Genomic DNA, 23,752 nt, shown 5'->3' with positions numbered 1-23,752 from the left:
TTTTCATCGAAGTATGTTCCATAGAAATGGTAAAGTAACGAAGAAATACAAAATAAAATTAAAAAAAGTATGGCTCATAGCAAGAGCCTTTATCACGAGCAGGGGAAGTTAAAAATTACTAACAAAATCTCATTAAAAAAAGCATTTCTCTCTCTGAATCCTATGTGCCTTCACACTGCCTCGTGCTTGGTGTCACTCCTGCTTTGCTAGAGCCTGAAGACTAGTTTTAGTTCTGTTACTAAAACCAACCCTAATCTTCATTAGATTTTTGACTAGATGTGGCATAAGATATAACTTATTACTTTTGCATGTGTCATTCAAAGTAATTTGAGATGAGTAGATTTTTAGATTTAAATTTTTTTTTTTGCTAAATATTTTAATCAGTGATCATTAATTTAAATATGATAATGAAATTTAAATGTCATATATTATTTCATTTATTTACCAGCTTTAAACAATATTCCACAGCTTTCAAGGTAAAAAAAAAAAAAAAAAAAACTTTCTGATTGTAATATCGCTTAATTCGGTACAGCTGCTGCATGTTCCTGTTAGCAACAGCCTGTTAATGTAAAATGATTTTGCTTCTGTGCAATGTGTTGCAATGATCTTCCAGTTATATGTAACAATATACTGTAGAATCTATCCTGGATAATTGCACACAGACCAGAAGCGGGAATTGAACCCCTAACCTGAGGGTTCAAGGCAATAGTGCTAATCAGATCAGAATTACTTTATTGATCCCCGTGGGGAAATTCTCTTTCATTACAGAACAAACTCCTGATGAAAATAAAGATTTAAGAAGACATGTAATCACTACGCCACTATGTTGTCCGGTTCTGTTGTTGTTGTTATTGAATGATTTATTAGCGATTAAATCCATTTGCGATTAAAACCTTGCGTTGGAGCTCCATCTAGTGGCTATAGCAGAGTATCGTCTGTCGATTAATCATCCTAGGTAGTTGGCTCGACAGTTGATTATACACCGCTGATGCAACAGTATCATGATTTCAAATCTTAACACCGTAAAATAATTATCAACTCAGCTGTTAGCTCTAAAGGGTAAAATAATTAGTTTTTTTTATTTGTCATGCAAATTAAATTTGTTCCCAGAACAATTTTATAAATACTTAATCAAAAGAAACGATTATAATTGTTATTTCACGTTAAGAAACTTTTATTTTGAAATAGATGACGTAACACACCCGGAACAGTTTTGTCACCGGCTTAAGCTACACGTTTTCCAACATCACAGAGGATCAGGTACAATATTACAATATATATTTTACCTATATATATATATATATATATATATATATATATATATATATAAATGTGTGTGATTTTATGTACACAGTTATGTATTGAGCATCGAGCATCTAATGTTAAGCAGTGTGGATGCGATCTTTTAGCTTTGACATATGGAGAATGAATGAAGGATCGACAGGTTTAACCCTGATTTTTATGTATTATTTATTGATTAGTCTTTAGCATTAGATATTATGTGCAATGTAGGTGATGTAATATCAGAAATACGCAAGAAAACGAAGAAAGTGCAGTAGGATCGTGTGAAGGAATTCTTGTCAGGGTCAAACCCAAATCTGTTTAAAACCATTAGACGAATTATTTCATGGTGTCGTATTGGTTATCTTTAGGGTCCGGGTGTGATTCCCGCCTGCATGCTCTCCCCGTGTATGGTGGGGCTTCCTCAGGGTACTCCGGTTTCCTCCCATAAACATAATCAGTTAGGGCTGTAGCTATCGAATATTTTAGTAATCGAGTATTCTGCCAAAAAATTTAATCGAGTAATCAGATAAAATGTAATTTTGCTTAGTTAAACAGCAATGTAAAATATATAAGAAAAACAATTTAGAAAATAAAGTCAATTTCAAATGACTTTAAGTATCCAAAAAAAAAACTATCACTGATATTTTTGTATCCCTTCATTTTTGCAGCCCGCAAGAGAGCGCTCCCTCAAATCAATACACAGCTAACTGTTTGTGTCTCCTTCCGCTTTTTGGGTGAGGTAAGCGCTTCTTCTTCGCTGGTGTTTACTGGCGGCTTGCATCCGGAAGCGCACATTGTCAAAAGCGCGCTGTCAACAAATAATTGTGCAAAAACATAATGCAAGCTTTTAAAATTAATTAAAAGAAAAAAGGCAGAAGATTCTCTATCATTTTTTTGTAATCGAATTATTCAAGTTACTCGATGAATCGTTTCAGCCCTATTATCAATTATATACCAGCAAACTAGTGAGAGGATCATGGGCAAAAAAGGCTCATTTATGCTTATGGGGACCAAAGACCATCCCGTCCGGTCTGATGAGATCAGATCCACAGAAAAGCCCAATGTAACACAAATTGCTGAAACAAAGTCATTGCCTGCCATAATAGAAAGGTAACAGAACACCCAGTGCATCACAGCCTGCCATGTACAGTATGGAGATTAATATGCAAAGAGGTTCATGGTTGTTGATCTGGCCTCCAAACCCTTCAGATCCAGATTCACCAGACAAACAAGTTTGATTGACGCCATTAACATTCTGGTGTCAGACACCACAGCACACACTAGTGGAGTCAGCACTAGGGGAAGCTACACACTATTGGGCTTAATGTTTTAACTGACCTAACTGTAAGTTTTTGTTGAATAAAAAAAAAGACTGGTTATTTTTGATGTATTATTTATTGATTATGCATTCTATAACAACAACATTAAATATTTAGGATAGACAGAGAAAATGCCGTTTTCATAGGAGATGTTTTGTGAACTGTTGCATGATGCGTTCTCTGGGAACATACTGCAAAAAGCAGAAAAAGAGCTTAAATTTAATAATAATTACTATTATATAATCTTATATTTAATTTGTTGTTATCCTGGTTTAAGAAAGTATAAATAAATGTAAACATATTCAAGATATTTTCACTTGCTAAAATATCATTTTCTACCATCCATTGTCTCAATCATAATGAGCCGAGGCTTCTTCAACAGCCTACAAAAAGCATCCTGAAATGTTTTGCTGGGTAGTTCCTGTTAACACGTTATGGTTGTAATCTGTTGAAATTAATAAGACAAATAAATGCAGCTTGTAATGTTGCCAACATTCTTTTTTAAATCTAAAAAACATAAACTCTTCTATCCTGAAGGCTTATTCAGAGAGAGCTAATTTTCCAATTACACCGTGCTGACACTGGAACAACCATCTTCTTATAGAACCTTTACCTTCTCAATGAATAGACAGTGCTCTTTTTGTTATATGGCATTGTGGTTTTGATCGCTTTACTGCTTTAGATTACGACCAACATCTGCCTCTATAATCCCCTGTGAATTATTAGTTACTGTAGAAACAATGCATTAAAACATTAACATGTTAGGCTTTGCAGCCATGACACTTTCAGGTCTAAGAGAGGTATAAAAGCTTTGTGGTTAAATCTTTACAATGCATTATTGAACATTAATGCACTAATACCAGTTAGTTTATTTCCACCTTTTACTATTAAGTATTTAACACACGATGTATCATCCATTCTTACAGTATGTGCCTCCATTGTTCTTAATGCAGTGATGCAGCTTCTAATGAACTCCCACACTGTGTACACCCAGATTCTATCATTCAGTACTGACGTTTCTGAATTTTGGAAATAATGCAGGATGTTTTTAAAATATGGCTTTAGAACTCTGACAAAGGCCAAATCTGGACGGAGGGTGAAGAACAAATTATATTTGATTTAATATAATCAAATTTTATTTATTTTTTGCTTTTCTGAACATTACAGTGAGTAAAGGAAGGCGGGGCACCATGGACGAACAACTCAGTCCCGATGAGAAGTTTAACCTCATCACCCGAAACCTGCAGGTAAGAAAACATTAGGCAAATCCTTAGTGATGGAGGAAGGAATGTTTCAGTAATGTATTGCGATTCTTTTGTGTACAAATTCCTGTCTCGCAACAATAACTCCAAAAAATTATTTGTTAATTTCTATACGTTTGCATTTGAGTTGGCAAATTTGTTGCAGTTCCTCTAAAATCATTTTTAAAACATTGTAAATACAGTGAAACCTCGGATTGCGAGTAACGCGGTTTGCGAGTGTTCCGCAAGACGAGCAAAGATTTTTAATAAATTTTTACTTGGGAAAACAAACAAATCTTGGTTTACGAGTACTGAGTATCATGTATCACGCATGCGCTTCTTATTTTGACGGCAAGCGTCACGTGATCACAACTGAGCCAGCGGTTTTTCTCTCTCTTGCGCTGGAGAATTGTGGGTAATCGTCTCCCCTGCTGGGTCTTAGTGCGCATCTCTTACTAGTATAATCAACATCCGTGCACGCGTGTACTGTTTACTAAAACATTGTGACCATGTTTGTGCGTGTAAAACATTTTATTTTGTGTCTGTATGCATGTGTAAAGCAAAAGCAAGTCTCATTAGAGAGGTTAAAGATCCATTTTCTCTCTCTGATCAAGGCTTAGCCTGCTCTTTGTGTTTGTGTGCGTCATTGGACACCGTGCCACACACACACAGACCCCTCCTACTTTCGCCTTCACAGACACACACACACACTTTCTCTCTGCTCTACACAGAAACACTGCTCTGTCGCGATCCTTTTTAAAGGTAAAGTGCAGGTTAATTTGTTTTATTTTTACTTTACAGCAGTGATTCCGTTAGTGTGTGGTTCAATCAAGTGTCATTGGAGAGATTTTTTATTTTTCCGATAAAACACTGTTTCCGTTGTGTGCGCGCGCGTGTGTTAAAAGAGTGGAGGAAAGGTAACTGTGTTAGACGAGAAGGGGGAGAGGGGAGCTTTAGATTTACACACACACACACACACACACACACACCCAGCGGCTGCGCGCACAAACGGAAACACTTATCTGTCGGGATTTATTTTTACTTATTTTTTGAAGGTAAAGTGCAGATTAATTTGTTTTATTTTTACTTTATATTTTGTGTTAATTATTTTTATGTATTTGGGGGGGGGGGGGGTACTGTGGAATGAATAATTAGAGTTTCTATTATTTCTTATGGGAAAATTCGATTTGGTTTACAAGTGTTTTGGAATACGAGCCCACTTCCGGAACTAATTATCCAAGGTTCCACTGTACGACAATTTTAGCTAACTTGTATATGAATATATATACTGCAATGTTATACATGTTATACTGTACATGTATCTTTTTTTGTTACAATTCTCAAATAGCCACAACTTCTTGATTGTAGGAAAAATGCATCGTTATGAAAAATGTGAACAAAACAATTGTGTCTCTATATGTTCAGGAGGTTCTGGGGGAGGAGAAGCTGAAGCCCATTCTCAAGGAAAGAGAGTTGAAGGTGTACTGGGGCACAGCAACCACAGGCAAGCCTCATGTCGCCTACTTTGTCCCCATGTCTAAGATTGCAGACTTCCTGAAGGCTGGCTGTGAGGTGGGTTCTGCGCTTAAGGCTCATTCAGCAGGCACTCATTTCTGTTTCGACATCTATCAGCATTTGCATTTATTACCTTCGATTGATTTATGTCTGTGTATTGGAACTGAAAATGTTATTTATTGATAGGTGTCCGACTGTGCATTATTAATGTGGCCGCATTTTTATGTCTCGCTTGTGATTGGTAGGTGACCATCCTTTTCGCTGACCTTCATGCCTACTTGGATAACATGAAGGCGCCTTGGGAGCTGCTGGAGCTCCGGGTCCAATACTATGAGCAGGTCATTAAGGCCATGTTGGAGAGTATCGGTGTGCCTCTGGATAAACTCAAATTCGTTAAAGGCACGGACTACCAGCTGAGCAGGTAAAAGACTCAAGATACAAGACACTTGCCATGTACTAAGAAGTAATTATATTCATATGGGGGTGGTTGCTCACTTTCGTTCTATCCAAATAGAGCTTGCATGTAATAAATAGTTTATTTAGGACAAAGACTCAGGCAGAATCACTTGGAGGGTCTGTTTGCCTGCAATGAAAATGCCTGACTGGTGAATTTTGCCAATCTGTGAATTCTGCCAATTTTGCTGATTGTGAATAATGATTCTGCGCTAACGAAAGCATCACACAATGATGAATGTTTTGCAACAAGGAAAAAAAAAATCTAACATCCACAGAAATAGAGGTGCCTTTAGGTGTCGAGTCTTCCCAGCCATTCGCTTCACCAGAAGGTTCATTTCATGAAGCTTTATTTAAGAGCTTATTGAACTGCCATCTAGTGGACAAATTTTGTATAGCAACTAGAAAATAACATTACAGTACTTGCAGCTACATGTACATATTAATTTTGTATCGCAATGTTGCATTTATCATTGACAGTTATGTGTGTGTGTTTTTTGAGAATCTACTGTTCGAGGTTGTTTACTGTTTTTTTTTTATTAACTGAAAATCTACAATAGAAAAGACATATAGCAAAGACATTTTATTTATTTATTTTTCTTTAATTATAAACATAAACATGAATACAACTAACAAGCCACTGTTTGGAATCTTTAAACAGGTTATATAAATCCGCCAGTCAGTGTTAAGGATTCAACATACACACACACACACATCAATGATTAAAACACACAATAAAGAAAATTTATAGAAAAGGTAAGATCATTAATGTAAACCAAAAAGAGAAAGTATCATACAATGTGTTTTTTTTTCCCCTTTGGGAAAAAAAAAATCTCAACATGTGTATGCACATGAAAAGCGGTGCTTTATCATTGAAAGAAAAATGATTTCTTTGATTTTTGGTGAGCATTTTATCCTAGTCAGCGTAATCATGCATTCCCTGCATTCTTTATGTTAGATTTATATACATTAGGTAGAGTTAATTTAAATGATTAAAGATACAATTTAAAAACTAGTTCTTCCTCAGCAGCAACCTTATTTCCCCTCTGATCTGTTCCAACCATTCAGCATCACCAATATACTGATCAAATCACCCTTATCATATTTTATTATCTGCTCCTATTTACTTACTGGTTTATGCCTTGAGTTAGAGTGTATATATTTTTAGTGTATATAATGAAATTGAAATAGTATAAGAATATGGATCAAGACTTTTGATATAAAGTATTGTATATTTTTTGGAAAGTTGGATATGAAGTGGAGAACTCATAATGGGAACGCACCATGAGTTCAGGATTGACTCTGGAGCTTTAACGCTGCAGCGATACTGCTGCACCAATTTCTTTCCCCTGAAGTAAATATTTGCACCCTGTCTCACCACACTCTTGTTCAGGGAGTACACGCTAGATGTGTACCGGCTCTCGTCCATGGTGACTGAGCACGATGCGAAGAAGGCAGGGGCTGAAGTCGTGAAGCAGGTGGAGCATCCTCTCCTGAGCGGCCTGCTCTACCCTGGATTACAGGTGTGTAACTTCACTTAGCTGGAACTGAGACTGCACATGTAAAGCTTGTGTACAGTTCTTTCTACACTAGCTCTGTTAAATTTAAAGTAAGAATGCTGAGATTAGTTTTGCTATTTTAGGCCCTGGATGAGGAGTACTTAAAGGTGGATGCTCAGTTTGGTGGAGTAGACCAGAGGAAGATCTTCACTTTGGCTGAAAAGGTATAAATCACTACGCTTTTTATTGTCTTGACAAACCATTTATTCTTCACATCACGTTCTCTATGTTGCTTGCAGTATGTACAGTTACACTGATATTAAATAAAGAATTTTTCTCTTTTCCTGCAGTACCTTCCATCTCTAGGTTATGCTAAACGAATCCACTTGATGAACCCCATGGTGCCCGGCCTAACCGGAACCAAGATGAGCTCTTCTGAAGAGGTGAGCTGCAGACCTGTTTAACTAAAGCCGTACCAGGAGACCTGAGAACAGAGTACTGTCGATCTTCGAGGATTATTGGAAATAAAATAAAAGTATTTCACCTTAATACTTCTGCTTTTGTAATTTCAGGAATCTAAGATAGACCTTCTTGATAAGAAAGAGGATGTAAAGAAGAAACTGAAGAAGGCCTTCTGTGAACCTGGCAATATCCAAAACAACGGAGTCCTGTCTTTTGTCAAGCACGTCCTCTTCCCGCTGCATTCTGGTGAGTCACGATGTTAGAAAAATTAAACAACATAAATAAATAAAATAAATAAAATGGCTCATAATTGATCTTTTTCTAGAGTTTGTGATTAAACGAGATCCTAAATGGGGCGGGGACAAAGTTTACACATCGTTTGATGAGGTAGAGAAAGACTTCGCCGAGGAGGTAGGTCAAGTTCCTCATTTTTTGTGGTTTTGTACGTTTCTGTAAGATTGTATTTCTGTAGAGACTTTTTAATGATAATTTCAGAATCGAAATATAGTTGCTAGCAACGATGAGTAGTTAGTTGCCAAGCACCGTGTGCCCTTTCCCCCACCCTGAGTAGAGGGGACATACCAATACCACTATGACATAATTGTAGAATATGGCGGGTATTTATGTTAAGACCTCTATAAAGCCGCGGATGCTGGAAAAACCTGCTGCTGCACAATACGATTTCACTCAGTGTGATGTCACTCGACATGGATGGTGGAGAAAAAAAAATCTTGGAAGTACAGTGGAACCTTGGATTACAAGCATAAATCATTCTGGAAGTGGGCTCGTATTCCAAATCTATGGTAAACCAAATAGAATTTTCCCTTAAGAAATAATGTAAACTCGAATTACTCATTCCACAGCCCAAAAAATAAATACATAAAAATAATTAACACAAAATATGAAATAAAAATAAAACAAATTAACCTGCACTTTACCTTTAAAACAAAAGTGAAAATAAATCTCAACAGATAAGTGTTTGCATTTATGCGCACAGGCGCTGTGTATATCTTTTGTTTACAAGTGTGTGTGAAGTGGGGGGGGAGTCTTTGCTCGTCTTTGGCAGACAATTATCTACTTATCTACTCTCAGATATTTCTGTCCAGTTAGGACTTTTGTTGTCATTTATATTTTACTTAAAGGTAAATGTATATTGTGCTCGGTGTGTCTTCTGTAACCCAATATTGAACATTTGATCCATAGAAAATCCATCCTGGTGATTTAAAGGCGTCAGTAGAGGTGGCGCTGAACAAGCTTCTGGATCCCATCAGGAAAAAGTTTGAGACACCAGAGTTGAAGAAACTGACCAGTACAGCCTATCCCTCCAAAACCAGTAGGTATAATAAAAAAACAAAGGCATAGTATACACAAAATGTTAATTTTAAAAGTAATGTGCTTTTGTTCACCCTGATGGAGAGTTTGTAACTGTTTGATAGAGAGTGCAGCAAAAGGGAACCCCAAAAAAACAGAAGATGAGGACGAGATCATCCCATCCAGACTTGATCTCCGAGTGGGAAAAGTAGTCAGTGTTGGAAAGGTATGATTTGATTTCTAGCTTTAATTATAACAGTTTCACTGAGTATTGAGTGTTTATTAAGGAGCACAACAGTGATTTAATGTTTATTGCGTTTTAATTCTCATCTTCAACTCTTACAGCATCCCGATGCAGACACCCTTTACTTAGAGAAGATTGATGTTGGAGAAGAGCAGCCTCGCACTGTCGTGAGTGGGCTTGTGGCTTACATCCCCCAGGAGGAGCTACAGGACCGACATGTTGTAGTCTTGTGCAACTTGAAGCCTCAGAAGATGCGGGGGATCGAGTCTCAGGCTATGCTGCTCTGTGCATCAGTGTGAGTATTGCCCATATATAAATTTGAACAAGCACTTTTCTGAAAAAAATCTGGATGTAATAATGACGGTGGTGTCTGGCTCACATTTTCATAGACTTGTTTTAACATTTTAAATGTATAAAGTAGTGGGTGCTAAGTCACGTTTTTGTTTTCATCTTATGCAACAGTGATGGTGAGCCCAAAAGAATAGAGCCTTTGGATCCGCCTGAAGGATCAGCGCCAGGAGAACGTGTCTTCGTAGATGGGTATTTATCAGGGACACCAGATGATGAACTCAAGCCAAAGAAGAAGGTGTTTGAAAAGATCCAGGTATGTAAAAGTGAAGTTTAAAGCATAATATGTCCCTGTGTTGAAAATAGTGGGCAGGATACTGAGGTTTTTTTTTTTTTTACACATCTCTCTGTATCTCCTTAGGTGGACCTGAAGATCTCAGATGACCGTATAGCTCAGTGGAACAAGAAAGATTTGATGACTAAGCTAGGAAAAATCACCTGTAAAACATTAAAGGGTGGTAGCATTTGCTAAATATTCTGTCTGTGATTTCAAAACAACTAATCTGTAAAACTTTACATTATAATGGACATCATTCAGGGCTTTACCAAATGGTTACTCTTTACTTCAAAATAGTGTCTTCATTAAACTTGTTCATCTCTTACATACTGTTATGTCACTTGCTAGAGAGGAAGGCTAAAAGCACTTTGTCTCAACACCATGCTGAAACTCTGATTGTACTGTTGTCCATAATGGCCCGTGTTTGGATTAGGTAATACGTGTTACTTTTCATGACTGTTTCTTGTATGACATGACATCATAAGTCACCTCATTTTCCTTTAAATGAAGAGTAAATGAAGATATGAGTACAGTCAAAGTACAGGAAAGCAGTAGCTTCTGAGATACAATATCATAATGATAACCAGACTCATATAAAATAAATATATTCAATGAAGAAGTGTGATGTTTCTCATTTTTGTTTTAAACGGTTAAACAGCTGCTGAAGATATGATGGCTGGTGAGATGACTAATGAACAGTACATCTGGAGGTTTTGCCTTTCCATATTGATTAATAGTGGGTGCCAATGCTAGTATCTTTGGTAATGTCTGAAGTAAACCGCGATGAGTATTGTAGCTTATGGTTCAGTTCAAATTCAAATGTTATTTGTCACATACTGTACACAACCATACACAATATGATATGCAGCAAAATTCCTTTATGGGTAGTCCCTGACTTACGAACATTCGAGTTACAGATTTCCGCAGATACAAACGAACTTCCGGGTTCAATCACAGAAGTGGTGCACATGTATTGTACAAAAAATAGACACTGCAGTGCACCCGATACCGATATTTACAATTACATAGAATATTTTCAGTGTGTGAGTAAATGTGTAAAATATCTAAAGTCCAGTATACTAAAGTGCGGGTGCGGGAGAAATGAGTCGGCCTCACTGTTTTCAATGAATCAGTCTGGGAACATGATCATAGAAAATGGCTGTCCTGTAAAGATGACCTAATGGGAAATAATCCTAATTTTAGAAAATCCTCAACAAAACAGAGTTCCCAGTCCAATACAATTTTGACAAAATTGGGTCTGTGATTCCCCTCGTGATTTAAAGGCACAGAGACAACATTTCACTTAGGTGCGATTATGGTTTTTGGCCACACTATAGCACTATGGTGTGGGAAAAGGGGAGGGATTTAGTCACGTGGATGGGTATGCTTTACATTGTTTATTCGTGTCAAAGGCGTATAAGCCTTACTTTGTCAGTCTTAAGGACAAATCGGTATTCAAGTTCATATAATATATAATTACTTTTTTTGCATTTTGTGAGACATTTTAGGTCCTTAACCTTATGTAGATATGCTCAAATAATAATTATTAAACTATTAAATTTGAACTAATTCAAACATAGTATAATGAAGATTTCTTTGTTTCCTTGGCAAAAAGAGCTAATACATAATAATTAAAAAATAGATCAGCTATTGTACACATGTTTATTTTTTAAAACATGATTATCTGTACTTGCCTCGAATTTCACCATTGGTGCATCCCTAGTTACATCATCCATAGGCAATGGTAGGTGAGAGTGCAAGCAGGGTCCACCTCTCAAGTGACCAGAAATGCATCAATAGTAGACCACTAAGTAAAAAAGAAGCATGTTTCAAACCAGGAACTAGTAAACTAGGGCAGGGGTGAATAATCTTCTTGGATTTATCAGGAACCCTAATGCCCACTGTGGTCTAAACCTACATGGTATATGTTACCAACAGTTGGTAAGTTCAGTTAGTCACATATGAAGCATGACTTTGTTCTCTTATTTGTAAAATGATTCATTCCTGTCTAATGAACTCTTTTAGTTGAAGAGAACAACCAAAATTATATTTAATATACTTGATATATAACCATACTTCAAAATATTATACCATGTGTATGTTATACACACATTATTTACAACCGTAGATTTTAAATTAGCAAAATTTTGTCATTTATCTTAACTTGCTTTTAGTTTGGAGAATTTGCCCTCGCACATGACTTTACCATCAAGGAAGTCCTGTGATTTTCAATGCATGTTGTTACTTATAAATTATATGTAAAGTATAATAATAATAATAATAATAATAATAATAATAGTTGTTGTTTCCATTTTTCCATTTTGATATCTCCCTTTAAAGCAGATCAAGGAATTTTTGTTACACAATGGAAAAGACGAAAGGTCAAATTAACAAGAAATAAAAGTCAAAAGATGCATTCAGACCAACAAGTTTCAAAGAATATGAAATTATATTTTACTTGAATAGAGAAAAAATACATTGCATATAATTGAATACTGGAAAATACTCAGTGGTGTTGAAGTGGTATAACTTACTAAAATAAGTTTAAAAGAAAAAAGTGTAAAAGAGGCTTCATAAGGCTAATACTAAATCAAGATTTACCTTATAAACCAAACATCGCCAAATACTTTAAACAGACAAATATTTTAATGCAACTTGGTTCTCAAAGTGTCAATACTATTTGTGCTGTAATATTAACAGAAGAAGCAGCTATATTCTATCTCAATTTTACAGGGAACATACAGAAATTTAACTGCCTCTGTCATTTCTTTAGAAATGGTTCAGCATTTGGAGCTTGCAAAGTGCTTTTTTTTTTTTAAAGAAAAAAGTGATTAATGATTTAATGTAATAAACCTTAATCTAGTCTCCCAAGCATGTTCAGAATATACTGTTTTTGAAGCATGTGTATCATGTTATATACAATTATACAGATGCAGGAGGCCAATTCTGTAAGATTCAAATACAATGGATTAATGTGTAAATACAATACATATTTAAAATGTATTAGCATAGCATCTGCCAACCCATATAAACATTATATGGCCAAAAGCATGTGAACACCTCACCATCACATCAATATGTGGTTCTTCCCCTAACTGTTGCTATAAATTTTAAAGCAAACAAATGTATAAGATGCCTTTGTATACTGTAAAATTTTCATTTCTTTTACTGGAACTAAGGGGCTCAGACATGTTCCAGCATGACAATGCCCCTGAGTGCACCCCAGGCCTCTTCCCTGATGATCATGTGGTTAAATGTATGTAAATCTCCATAGCCAAGGTCCAAAACCGAGTGGAAAGCCTTCCTAGAAAAGTGAAGGTTATAATGACAAGGAATACATTTAAAATAGAATGTTTAAAGAGCAGATACTGTAAGGATGAGAAGGTCAGGTGTGTACAAACCTTTGGCCGTGTAGTGTAAACAGTATGCATATTTTTGGGGATGAAGGTCTTTGATCAGCAGTGACTACTACCCATGGAACCACTACATGAAAAATTAACATTGCAGTAAAAGAATAAACTTGGGAATTTACAAGATCTAAAACCATTAATAACATGGGGTGGTTTTATAACTTGCAAAGAGAGACCAATTTTATTGTGTAGAAAAATACGCCAAAGCGACAGTAAAGCTTTTGTATCAAAAGAATTGGAACCAAATCCAATGCTTTTTTTTTTTTTTGCATAAATCTGAACACAGTGATCAGGCTAAGGCTTTTACAGTAGAACAGTGGCAATGTCCATAAGCGCTACACATTGTCTTTGCTAACTATGTTTTTCTTGTGTTGAAGCATTACTCGAGACACCGTGTTGTCTTCTCTTGACCTGAAAAAAAGATGTTTGCATTTAGTCCAAAACCCTTTAAATGCATAAAATAACAAATGCAAAAATTCATGGATCAAAATACAACATTAAGTCCGTGTATTTCTTTATTTCTTTATTTTTTTATTTATTAATTACCTGTGGTGAAGGGCACTTACTGGCCTGCAGGTTGCACTCTGTCGGTCTGATGATTAGATGCTACTCTGTTTTTCTGCATACTTGAAGAGCCCATTACTGCATTCTTAGTGACAGTTCCACCTTTTTCTGATGGACATGTTGCATTTACTGGTTTCTTTGCAACAGGTGGTGGCACCTTGTGATGCTTCTTTGTTCCATTAGTAACCACTGCTTTATGCTGATCAGAAATTTGCATAAGCTCTGCAGCAAGGCTTTGCTTGAGACTGGCCTGGGCCTCTGGAGATGTGGCTGTTTCAATAACAACTTTCTTTGTGCTCTTGGAGAAAATGAAGCTGGCTGTAGAGGCAGGAGACTTACAATCATCAGAGGTCTTAGAGGACAGTACAGGCACATCGTTGCTGTTTGCAGTAGGGGCTGGCAAACGAAGACTGGGCCTTGCTGGGAAGCAACTGGAAGACATTGCCGCTGTTTTCATCCGTATAGCCTCTTGAAGGCGCATGGAAGGACCCGGGAGTACAGCAGGGGATGACTTCACTGGAGAGTTTAGGCAAGATTTGCGGATAGGTTTTCGTGGAGTTACTTGACCAGAACCAGACAGGTCTTCGTCTGGAGTGGTCTCGGTATTAACTGTACCTTCTTGTGATGAAAGGTTAGCTTGGTCTTCAACATTTACAGTTCGTAGACGCACCATCTGGAGTAGGGAAGGTGTGACAAGGGGAATGTTTGCATCCTCTTTCGGAACAGGTGCACATTTCTGTGTGGCTGAAGGTCCTTTGCATCTGCTGTCTTTACTTAGAAGACTTGTTTGTCTTTTAAAGTTAACTGTGAACTGATCTTCTATTGGAAGCGGAGGTATCATTTTCAAATCAGTAGAGACTGCAGGAGAATTTGATGTTTGCGTTGATAAACCATCGGGTAACATGGCTGGCTGATTTAGAGAATCATGTTGAGGTGGAAGGGGAGTTTCTTGAGGCAGAGATTGTAAAGGTATATCCTGTGATATGGAGGACTTCAGAGAAATTTCAGAAGGTACAGTAGATTGTGAGTCAACTAGATCAATGCAAACTTGTGAAACATTCTCAAAGGATTGTGGTTTTGCATGTGTTTGATCGAGCAGTTTTTCATCTGACACATTTGCAATGCTGTCAACAGGTAGAGAGTCATTTAATGTTTTTTCTACTAATGATGTGCTCTGAATAATTTGTGGCTCTGGATTTTTCTCAGTGTCACTGACTATATCTGATAAATCGGGCCCTGGGGATTCTACCATGTAGGGCTCTGACATGACTGTAAATGATTCTTGCATGTCTGGTGGTGGAGGTGGAGGGAAGTCTACCTCATCCTGTCCTTCAAATACCAAGTCTGATGACACATCCATAGGTGGTGGTGGTGGAGGCCAGGAAGGCTCCAGAGTAGGGGGTTCTTTTTCCATCTCAGGCTGTGCTGCTTCCTCTGGTAATAATTCAGAGAATGTGCATACTGAAGATATTTTAGAAATTGGTAGAGAAGGAGAATGTTCAGGAGGTGGAGAAGGAGAAATAACAATGGTACTAGGACTTTCTACACTTAAATGAACTGTGGTTTTGTGTTTAAGGATCTCAGTGTATTTTTTGGCAAAACATTGGTCCTCCGTGCCAGTTCTTTCTGTCTCTTGGGTTGAAAAGTCCGTCTCTGGCAAACTACCAGTACTAACATGACATTGCTCTTTTAAGAGTGAAATTTGATTAACCTTATCTGCTGCCTGTAACGTCTTGGAATCTTTGAAACTTTCCTGCTCCCTTCTTTGTTCTTTTGAATTTCCATGCTCTTCCCTTTCATTCGGAGGAACTTGTTCCTTCACTGGCATGGGCTTATCCTTTACATCAGACATTGCTGATTTATTTGCTAAGTGGTTTCCATTTGTTTCAACTTCTGAATTCTGTCTTTGTTCAGAAGTATGGTTAGTGGTGTCTGCCATGACCTGATTTTTTATCATTAAACTGTCTGTTTCATAACGTTTTTCAACCTCATATATCTTATGGGTACTTGGACTTGGACCACATAAAAGCTCAGTTGTGTGTTTGTTGTGAGCCCAGGTTTCAGGGGGTGGGGGACAAGGTGCTTTTACTTTAGGTGGAGGGGGAATGTTAAACAATTCCCTGAGGGTTGCCGTAGGTGGGGCCGTCACTTTATTTTTCATTGCTGTTACAGGAGGGGAGATCTTTGGTTGCTGTGATTGTGTGGTATGTGTAAACTGATTGGCTGGGTCTGAAACATTTGATGACAGGGAAACCAGGGATGATGACACTGACACTGCAGGTGAAAGACGTGTCCCTGTCCTCTCTGGCTTTGGAGGCTTAAATTTTTGCCTACCTGGAGAGGTGGGACAGATGTCTTTCGAAGAATGGGTGGGTGTTCCACTTTGACTTGAGTATCCACTTGAAGGTGATAGTGTTCTTTCAAATACATCCTGTGGGGAAAAGTTATGTGATTCAGACTGAGCTTCAGTAGAGTCTTGAACTGGTCTGTGTGGACTGACAATCAAGTTAGAGTCATTTAAAAATGGTGACATTGGAGACTTAGTAGAGTTATTTTCAGTGTAGGAAGATGTAGAATCCTCTTTTGTATTGAGATCTGCATCTGGTTGCCTGCTGTTAGCTGCTAGGTATTTCGAATCTTTTGTGCCCGCCAATTCTCTTGGTATTTGCTTAAGGTTTTCATGATGTAAAGAGTATGTCCTTCTTGGTGGTGCTGGTGGTAGTTTAGCCTTCGTTACTGACAGATTACGAGAGAACCATCGACTGTTTTGTGCATCCTCCGCAACATCGCTTAGTTCCCCTTGCTCCAGTCTCTGACTGCCTGCTTTACTGGTGGAACTTGACCAACTGACTGAGCTCCTGAGACTTACCTCTTCCTCATTTGAATCTGTGCCTTCCCTCATGCTGTTAGTTACATGTGAGGATGGCATGCCTCCTTTAAAGGAAGTGGTGGAAGGGTGGGAGACAATAGTCTCAGAAGATTGTGTATGACTCCATTTAGAGCTGTTGGAATTTGGTTCCTCATGAGCACAACCTCCCGAACGTGAAGAAGCTGGACTTGCAGTTGCTAAGCTGCTTTTGCTTACTGCCCGTACACTCCGCTGATTGCAGCCTCTATCAATTTCTATCACATCTATTGCACAAGGTAGGATTGCGTTAGGAATAATTGTGGATAGATAGGTAGCCTGTGGTGAGATAGACATCACAGGACCTTGTGGTTCTTGCAAGAGGGCAGATGAAGTTGTGATTCCTGGTACAGCAAGGGATCTCGGTCTCTGGGACATTTGTGTTCCAGATTTGGTGTTTAGAAGGAAGTCGTCTTTGTAGACAACACGTATGTGGTGCCTGAGAAGTTGATCATCTCTGGAAACCTGGAGGGCTTCAATATCCTGTAGGTGTACACGTGCCCCTTCATGATTTGTTAGAGGCATCTCTCCATCAATTCGTGGAATTATGACTCTACCAGATGAATCATCATCTTCATGAGTTGGGAGTTGTAGTAAAATTCCCCTGTCCATACCTGTGTTGAAAGTTTATAAAAAATTGTTTTCTACATTGTTTTACATTTTCTATTTATGGTTTCAACACAGTTTTTAAATCAGTTGTTGGTGACATACCTAGTTCTTTCTGAACCTGTTGCGGTATGCCCATAATTGTTGTTCTTCTACTCCTTTTTCTGGGGTTGTCCAGCTTCTTCACAGAATTCAAAGGCTTAAATGTTGAACCTAACAAGTGTTAGAATATAAACAATACATTAACACATGTAATGAAATTAAATACAAAGAAATAAATCACTTATTCCAATTCTTACTACTGTTACTTTTTTTCTTTTGATTGTTTAGAAGGCATAGGACAATTTTACATAACAACATGGTGCTGACCCAAAATAATCAGTTTGGGGTTAATGATATTCTGCCATTGGTCAAGGCTGTATGACACCAATAATCGTTGAATATTATTACATAACCATGCAACTCATTATGATTTATGACTTATATAAAGCAGGGCATGTACACAACCTTGACGTGTTATCACAGGCCTGGAGGAGACTGAAGAAACTGTTGACACTGATGTAATGGAGTGAAGAGGAGTGCTGTCATAGCTCAGATCTCCATCTCTTTCTACACAGTTGACATTATTTTCTTGTTGTGCTCTTAGCGTTGACTGCAAAAGAACCGAACCAGTAAGGCTATATATAAAATTAATTCCTAAAAATTTTTAATAAAAAGTTGTGCTCTGTTTAGATGGAAAGAAAACTTACAAAAGGCTGATTATCCTCATGGTCTCTTGCCGTGTTAAGCTCTGTATTCAAAGGTGGGAAAGCATGCACATCACCACTCAGTTTTACTCATTGTGTATACTTTAAGCTAGTATATAAAAATTAAGGATTTCAATTATTACAGTTGTATAAGATGCTCACCCTCCTGTTGTAGTATCTTAAGGCCTTCTTGGGCTTCAGTGTGCAGATCTTCCAGATACTTTGGCCTGCTACCTTTAATGAACACATTCTCCTGAAAATGTTGTGAGGCTGTGTAATGTACTGTCAGTTTTGTCTGCTCTTCTTGCTTTTGTCCAGCTGGAGTGATAGAGAAAGTAGCTTGTGTTAGATATCAGTGAAATTCTCACTTCCACTCACTCATCATCTATATGCTTTATCCTGTATACCAGGTCATGGGAGGCCTGGAGCCTATCCCAGAAGACTTAGGTTAAGTTAAGCCTTAATTTGTCACATATACATTACAGCACAATTAAACTCCTTCTTCGCATATCCCAGCGTAACTGGGGTCAGAGCGCAGGGTAAGCCATGATATGGCGCCCTTGAAGCAGTTAGGGTTAAGGGCCTTGCTCAAAGGCCCAACAGAGACAACCTGGTGGAGCTGGGGAACGAACTGCTGATATTCCGATCAATAACTCAGTGCCTTAGCCCTCTGAGCGGCCGGAGACTGGGTACACTCTGGACTGAGTGGCAATCCCCGGAAGATATCAGTAAAATTAGTCTCCTTATTCAATTAGACAAGCTCACAACTACATAATATTTGGATAGAAAAAATATGTTCAACCCAATCAGGCTCATAAACTTGATGTTTATTGTTTTTTTTTTTGATTGGTTGGTTGGTTGGTGCGCTCAGGTATAGTGGTTTAACTATCTGTGAGAAGTTTAACATTTCCTCCTAGGATTTCCTCTGGGTTCCCCAGGTTCATCCAACTGATAAAAAATGGTCAACTAGGCTAAATTGCCCATAAGTAGGTTTGAATATGTGAGAATGATGCCCTGCCCTAGACTTGCATGCTGTCCAGTGTTTCTGTCATATTCTTCGGATCCTACATGATCCTAATCAGGCTGATTCTGTTTCAAAACATAAATAAATGAAAACTTCATAATGATATACAGTATATTTTACAATGTCGGGCAGTGGTGGCTCAGTGTCTTAAGGTTCTGAGTACCTTCTTGGTTCCCTGTTGGGCCCTTGAGCAAGTCCCAAAACGCTGTCTGCTCCAGAGGTGCTGTATAATGGTTGACCCTACGCTCTGATCCCAGCCTACTAACACGAAGCTGGGATATGTAAAGAATAAATAATTTCACTGTGCAGTAATGTATGTGTGACCAATAAAGCTGAACTTAAAAAATTACAAGTACATGGATAAGATTCAATCACTGATACTTCATTTAAGTTTCTGGTTATGCTAATTGGAAATAAGACTGCAATTAAATATGGATATTAGAAAAGTAAATAGACATCGTTCTTAATCAGTGTAGCAGTCTGGTGCTACTGATGCAACAACACTGTGCTATGCTTCCTGACTGCTAGGTGACTGTTAGTGGGACAATAGTGAGAAACATAAAACTTCAAGTTGACCTTTGAACACTGTCTAGGAAACAGTAAGAAGCTTCATACTGGTCCCCCCTATCAGCTTTCTAATGTCCCCCTGAGTACCTTAAACTCTTGGTGAGAACAGAAATTCAGCTCTTGTCCTTGTGAAGGGATTGGGACGCAAACCTAAAGAAAGGCTTTTACTTAAAAAGGAAGTTTCCCTAAATGAAATCCTTTCAGCTTTTTATTACAGTCTCTAACGGTCTACCAGGCATCGACTTTTAAGTGCCTGGATTAGCGGCTTCCCCAAGGGGGTGTCACGTAACTTCAACTGTGAAGACAGTGACTCTGAAACTATGCAGAGTTTAAAAAATACATATATACGGTCTACTACATAAACCAAGCTAGGGTAACCAAGGATATTACAGCATCATTGTGACAATGTTCTATGTTAAAGTTTCAAAAAGGCTTTCTGAATTGGCAAATCCAGTTGTCTTTGAGGAGCCAAGAAAACAGTAAAGCAAAAATTTTAAATCTTATATGTCCTGCATGCTTTCAAACCTTTTGCCTCAGTTTAATGATAAAATACTAAACTATACAGATGTTTAGAGACAATTAAAAGTGATTAGAGATATGCATTCATTACTTTTCATTTATATGATCAGAATGTAATTGTTCCAATCATAAATAAGACAAAGAAATTAAGTCACCCCACAAAAAATTCTAATGAATTATGGTAAAATATTATAGAATTATGAAATATGAATAAACTACCCCTATTAAAATTACATTTATTTATTTTTCTCATCAAACAAGCCTTATTTTTCTTAGAGAATTGCTTCTTGTCCAGATTCCCTAGAAAGAATATAATGATAACAAACCCAAATTTTGCAACAATATAGAATGTTTCTATAAATACATCTACTTTTAAAAGTTTTTAAACTTAATTTTTTTTCTGTTTTTCAAATTAGTTTTTTTCTCTACTCACCCTTCTTCTTGAAGACCGACAATAGCGATCGAAATTTTTTACCCAGAAAAACCACCATCCTTTCCTTGAGACAAAAATCTACAACTTGATCACTGTAGTAAATGCCAGAATATTTCGAAAAAGTCCACTTATAAGGCTGACTGCTTTCAGCATTATGACGAAGTGTAAACTGCAGATACTAGAAAGGACGTCTGAGGCAGCTGATTTGCAGCAGACTGATAAAGGATAAGCCAAGTGAAAACAATATGAGCTGCTGCTTGGTTTCAATCCCAGTTGCCGCCCTGCTCTCCCTCATTTCTCTAAACAACTCCCTCTTATTTGGTCCCACACAACCACTCCTGGACCACTGAAGGGTTTGGCTGTGTTTACCCCTTTGATCACTCTAACTGAACTTGGTATCTGATTTCCAACTGAAGAACCAGGTTTATTTAACCTTTGTGGTTTAATCTATAAACTCCATATGTGTATGTTCTTGGTAAGTTTGTGGCTACTCTTTAACATTTTTTTTTTATTATTCATTATTTAATTCTTTGGTTTTTAAAAGCTTTGATTCAGAGTGTAAAAGCCCTATCTGTTTCTTAGATATTTGGTTTAAGCCACTCCCCCTTCAAGAAAAACCTCGCCCAACAGTGTTTGACTGATGTTACTTAGTTAGTAACCTAGTAACCCAGTGTAAGGATCTATCCAATGACAGAAACTTCAAAGCACTTTCGTAAATCGCTCTGGATAAGAGCATCTGCCAAATGCCTAAATATAAATCTAAATACTTACACTATTATATACTATAAACCTACAAAACAGTCCATGTTTTAAAAGGCATTTTCAGGCCGAACCTTGGGAACCTTGGGAAACTATCCAAATATCCTGTGAAGAATCCTATTACTATTTAATCCGTAATGTTTTTAACGGATATACCATAATAACTACAGTTCATAAACGTACTATAGTAAGCATAAAAATAATAATATAGCATGGTTATTTTTGCACCAAACACATTCTTATTTTCATAATCGTTAATCATTTAAATTAGTGCTAACTAATTTAACTAAATAAGTACCATCAGTCATAGTGATAATTTTATGTTTTGCAAGTTAGAAATAATAAAGGACTTTCAATGAGAGTGTGAGAGCTTTGTTCACCATCACCAATACAACTTTCCATATGATGCATCTCTGCAAGTGATACAGCTGTGGTTTTCTTTACCCCAACAGCAGGGGTACACTATTGAACCATTTATCCACCCTCCCGATGCCTCTTTTGCTGCACTGGTTTTGGCACTGGTTTGGGATTCGAGTGAATTTGGCGCAGAAAAGGCACACCATTTCAAAAAGATATACAAAAGGAGTTATTTGGATTGGTGTGTTGCCCACTCGAGGTTTATCCAGGGAGTTAATCCTTTTGGCCTGTGTGCTGTTTTTACTGCCTTATCTCCCATTGCAATCTCACACTTCTCACATCTCTCTTCACCTACAGCATCTATTTAGGCATCAGTGTGGTTGGTGTTGCCCCACTTCACTATCGTCCTTCAAGCAGTGTCTTCTACACTCAGAAAGACGACTCCTGCAACAACGTCACTCGTTATACTTAGATGATAAAGAGTTGATTTGCTTGATATGTAGTACAGTGCAGTTATATGTACAGTATATAATTCCTGTGAGTGGAGGTCTGCATTATTGATAAAGACTGGGGCATCCACGGTTGGAGTTATTATTGAAAATTAAAGCCAAGACACAACACATGCAAATTGTCCTGTTGCTGTTGTCCCTTCATGCAGGCCCAATTAATATTTATCAGGGATCCTGAAGCTACCATCTGGCACATGATAAAGGGTGTAAGGCATGATTATGAGACCAGCAAAGAGATCCCAAGTTTCTATACACAGCCAGGTCCACACAGCAGTCTTTGCAAATGACCCACAAGGGCTATTTTATTCTAAATTACTAGGCTGTGGCTCACACAGAACTCTATTTTTTAAACAAAGAGTAAAATTTATTAGTTAAAAAAAAGCTATATTGCAAAAACAATTAAGGACTGTTAAGTTAAGGACCATAATATTTACTGAACTGCCTGAAGTCTTAATAATATCAACATGTAAAGGATTTACAGTACCAGTCAAAAGTTTGGAGACCCCTTCTACTAATTTTATGTTTTTTCTTGTTGTTGTTTTTGTTTTGGGGTTTATTTTCTGGTTTCTAGAACAATACTGGAGATTTTACAACTATGAGATAAGAACAGTAATGACAAGTGCATATGCAAAACCCATTAATCACCATGGCTCTCAACTGGTTCTTATGAAGACCATCCCAAAAAAGCAAGATCACAACTTACCTCTGCCGCAGAGGAAATGTTAATTTAGAGTTACCAGCCTTAAAAATCACCAATAAACAGCACCTTATACAGTATGTTCACATTTATGAATGTTTTAATAGGTGGCACAGTGGCTTAGTGGTTAGGCACTGTCGACTTGCACCTACTGGTTTCAGGTTCGATTCCTGCCTCGGGGTTTGTGTGCATGGAGCTTGGATCTTCTCCCTATGCTTGGTAGGTTTCCTCTCACTGTCCAAAGGCATGCAGATTAGGCTAACTAGCATTCCCCAATTGTCTATAGTGTGTAAATGAGCGTGTGTGCCCTCCATCCAGGGTGCACCCTGCCTCTAAGTCTCCTGGGATAGACTCCAGCCCCCCTGTAACCCTGTATACAGGATAAAGTGGTGTAGATGATAAAGGCTTTACAGAGCATACTGTAAGTAGCTCTCAATATCAACTGTTCAAAGGAGATTATGCATATTCTGGATTGTTTTAAAGTGTAGAAAGAAATAAAAATCAGGAAAGTCCATGGATTTAGAAGGGGTGTCCAAACTTTTAACTGGGAATGTATGTTTTACTGTAGTGCAGCCATTTTTTCCAGACTTTTTGCATTTTAATCCAAAGCAGTATCTCAAATGGCACTGGTGGCTTAGTGGTAAGGGTTTCGTCTGCCATGCGGAAGGCCCGGGTTTGATTCCCAGCCACTGGGTGCAGTGCT

At 37.7% G+C, this 23,752-nt stretch overlaps 2 protein-coding genes across 6 annotated transcripts in view; one reads left to right on the top strand and one right to left on the bottom strand.

The window, feature by feature from the left end:
- The first annotated feature begins 1,178 nt into the window (after positions 1-1,178).
- On the top strand, positions 1,179-10,572 carry yars1 (tyrosyl-tRNA synthetase 1). 2 transcript variants are annotated; one of them, XM_053492427.1, is made up of 15 exons: positions 1,216-1,260; positions 1,953-2,023; positions 3,771-3,850; positions 5,270-5,416; positions 5,605-5,780; positions 7,206-7,335; positions 7,455-7,535; positions 7,662-7,754; positions 7,884-8,019; positions 8,099-8,184; positions 8,977-9,106; positions 9,210-9,310; positions 9,430-9,623; positions 9,791-9,932; positions 10,038-10,572. In XM_053492427.1, exons 3-15 carry the CDS (start codon positions 3,794-3,796, stop codon positions 10,146-10,148), a joined length of 1,584 nt encoding a protein of 527 aa, XP_053348402.1. In that variant the 5' UTR covers positions 1,216-1,260; positions 1,953-2,023; positions 3,771-3,793; the 3' UTR covers positions 10,149-10,572. The 2 variants fall into 2 exon arrangements, with proteins under 2 accessions (XP_053348400.1, XP_053348402.1); XM_053492425.1 differs by lacking the exon at positions 1,953-2,023 and having other exon boundaries at positions 1,179-1,260.
- Positions 10,573-12,426: 1,854 nt separating this feature from the next.
- Positions 12,427-23,752, bottom strand: part of kiaa1522 (KIAA1522 ortholog) — a 40,248-nt gene continuing 28,922 nt past the window's right edge. For 2 of the 4 annotated variants that reach the window (XM_053492758.1, XM_053492759.1), the window contains 6 exons: positions 18,347-18,502; positions 18,188-18,228; positions 17,946-18,090; positions 17,544-17,651; positions 13,910-17,446; positions 12,427-13,774 (listed from right to left, as the gene is read on the bottom strand). In XM_053492758.1, the coding sequence (XP_053348733.1) occupies positions 13,926-17,446; positions 17,544-17,651; positions 17,946-18,090; positions 18,188-18,228; positions 18,347-18,502 (3,971 nt within the window). In that variant the 3' untranslated portion in view covers positions 12,427-13,774; positions 13,910-13,925. Of the gene's footprint in view, positions 13,775-13,909; positions 17,447-17,543; positions 17,652-17,945; positions 18,091-18,187; positions 18,229-18,346; positions 18,503-20,727; positions 20,964-23,752 lie in introns of those variants that run through there. The other 2 variants (XR_008357831.1, XM_053492760.1) reach the window with 2 other exon arrangements.

The sequence above is a fragment of the Clarias gariepinus genome, chromosome 3, assembly GCF_024256425.1.
Source record: "Clarias gariepinus isolate MV-2021 ecotype Netherlands chromosome 3, CGAR_prim_01v2, whole genome shotgun sequence".
In the NCBI taxonomy this organism is placed as follows: Eukaryota; Metazoa; Chordata; class Actinopteri; order Siluriformes; family Clariidae; genus Clarias; species Clarias gariepinus.
Note: the sequence above shows the minus strand (reverse complement) of the source record. Positions and strands in the feature narration are given on the sequence as shown.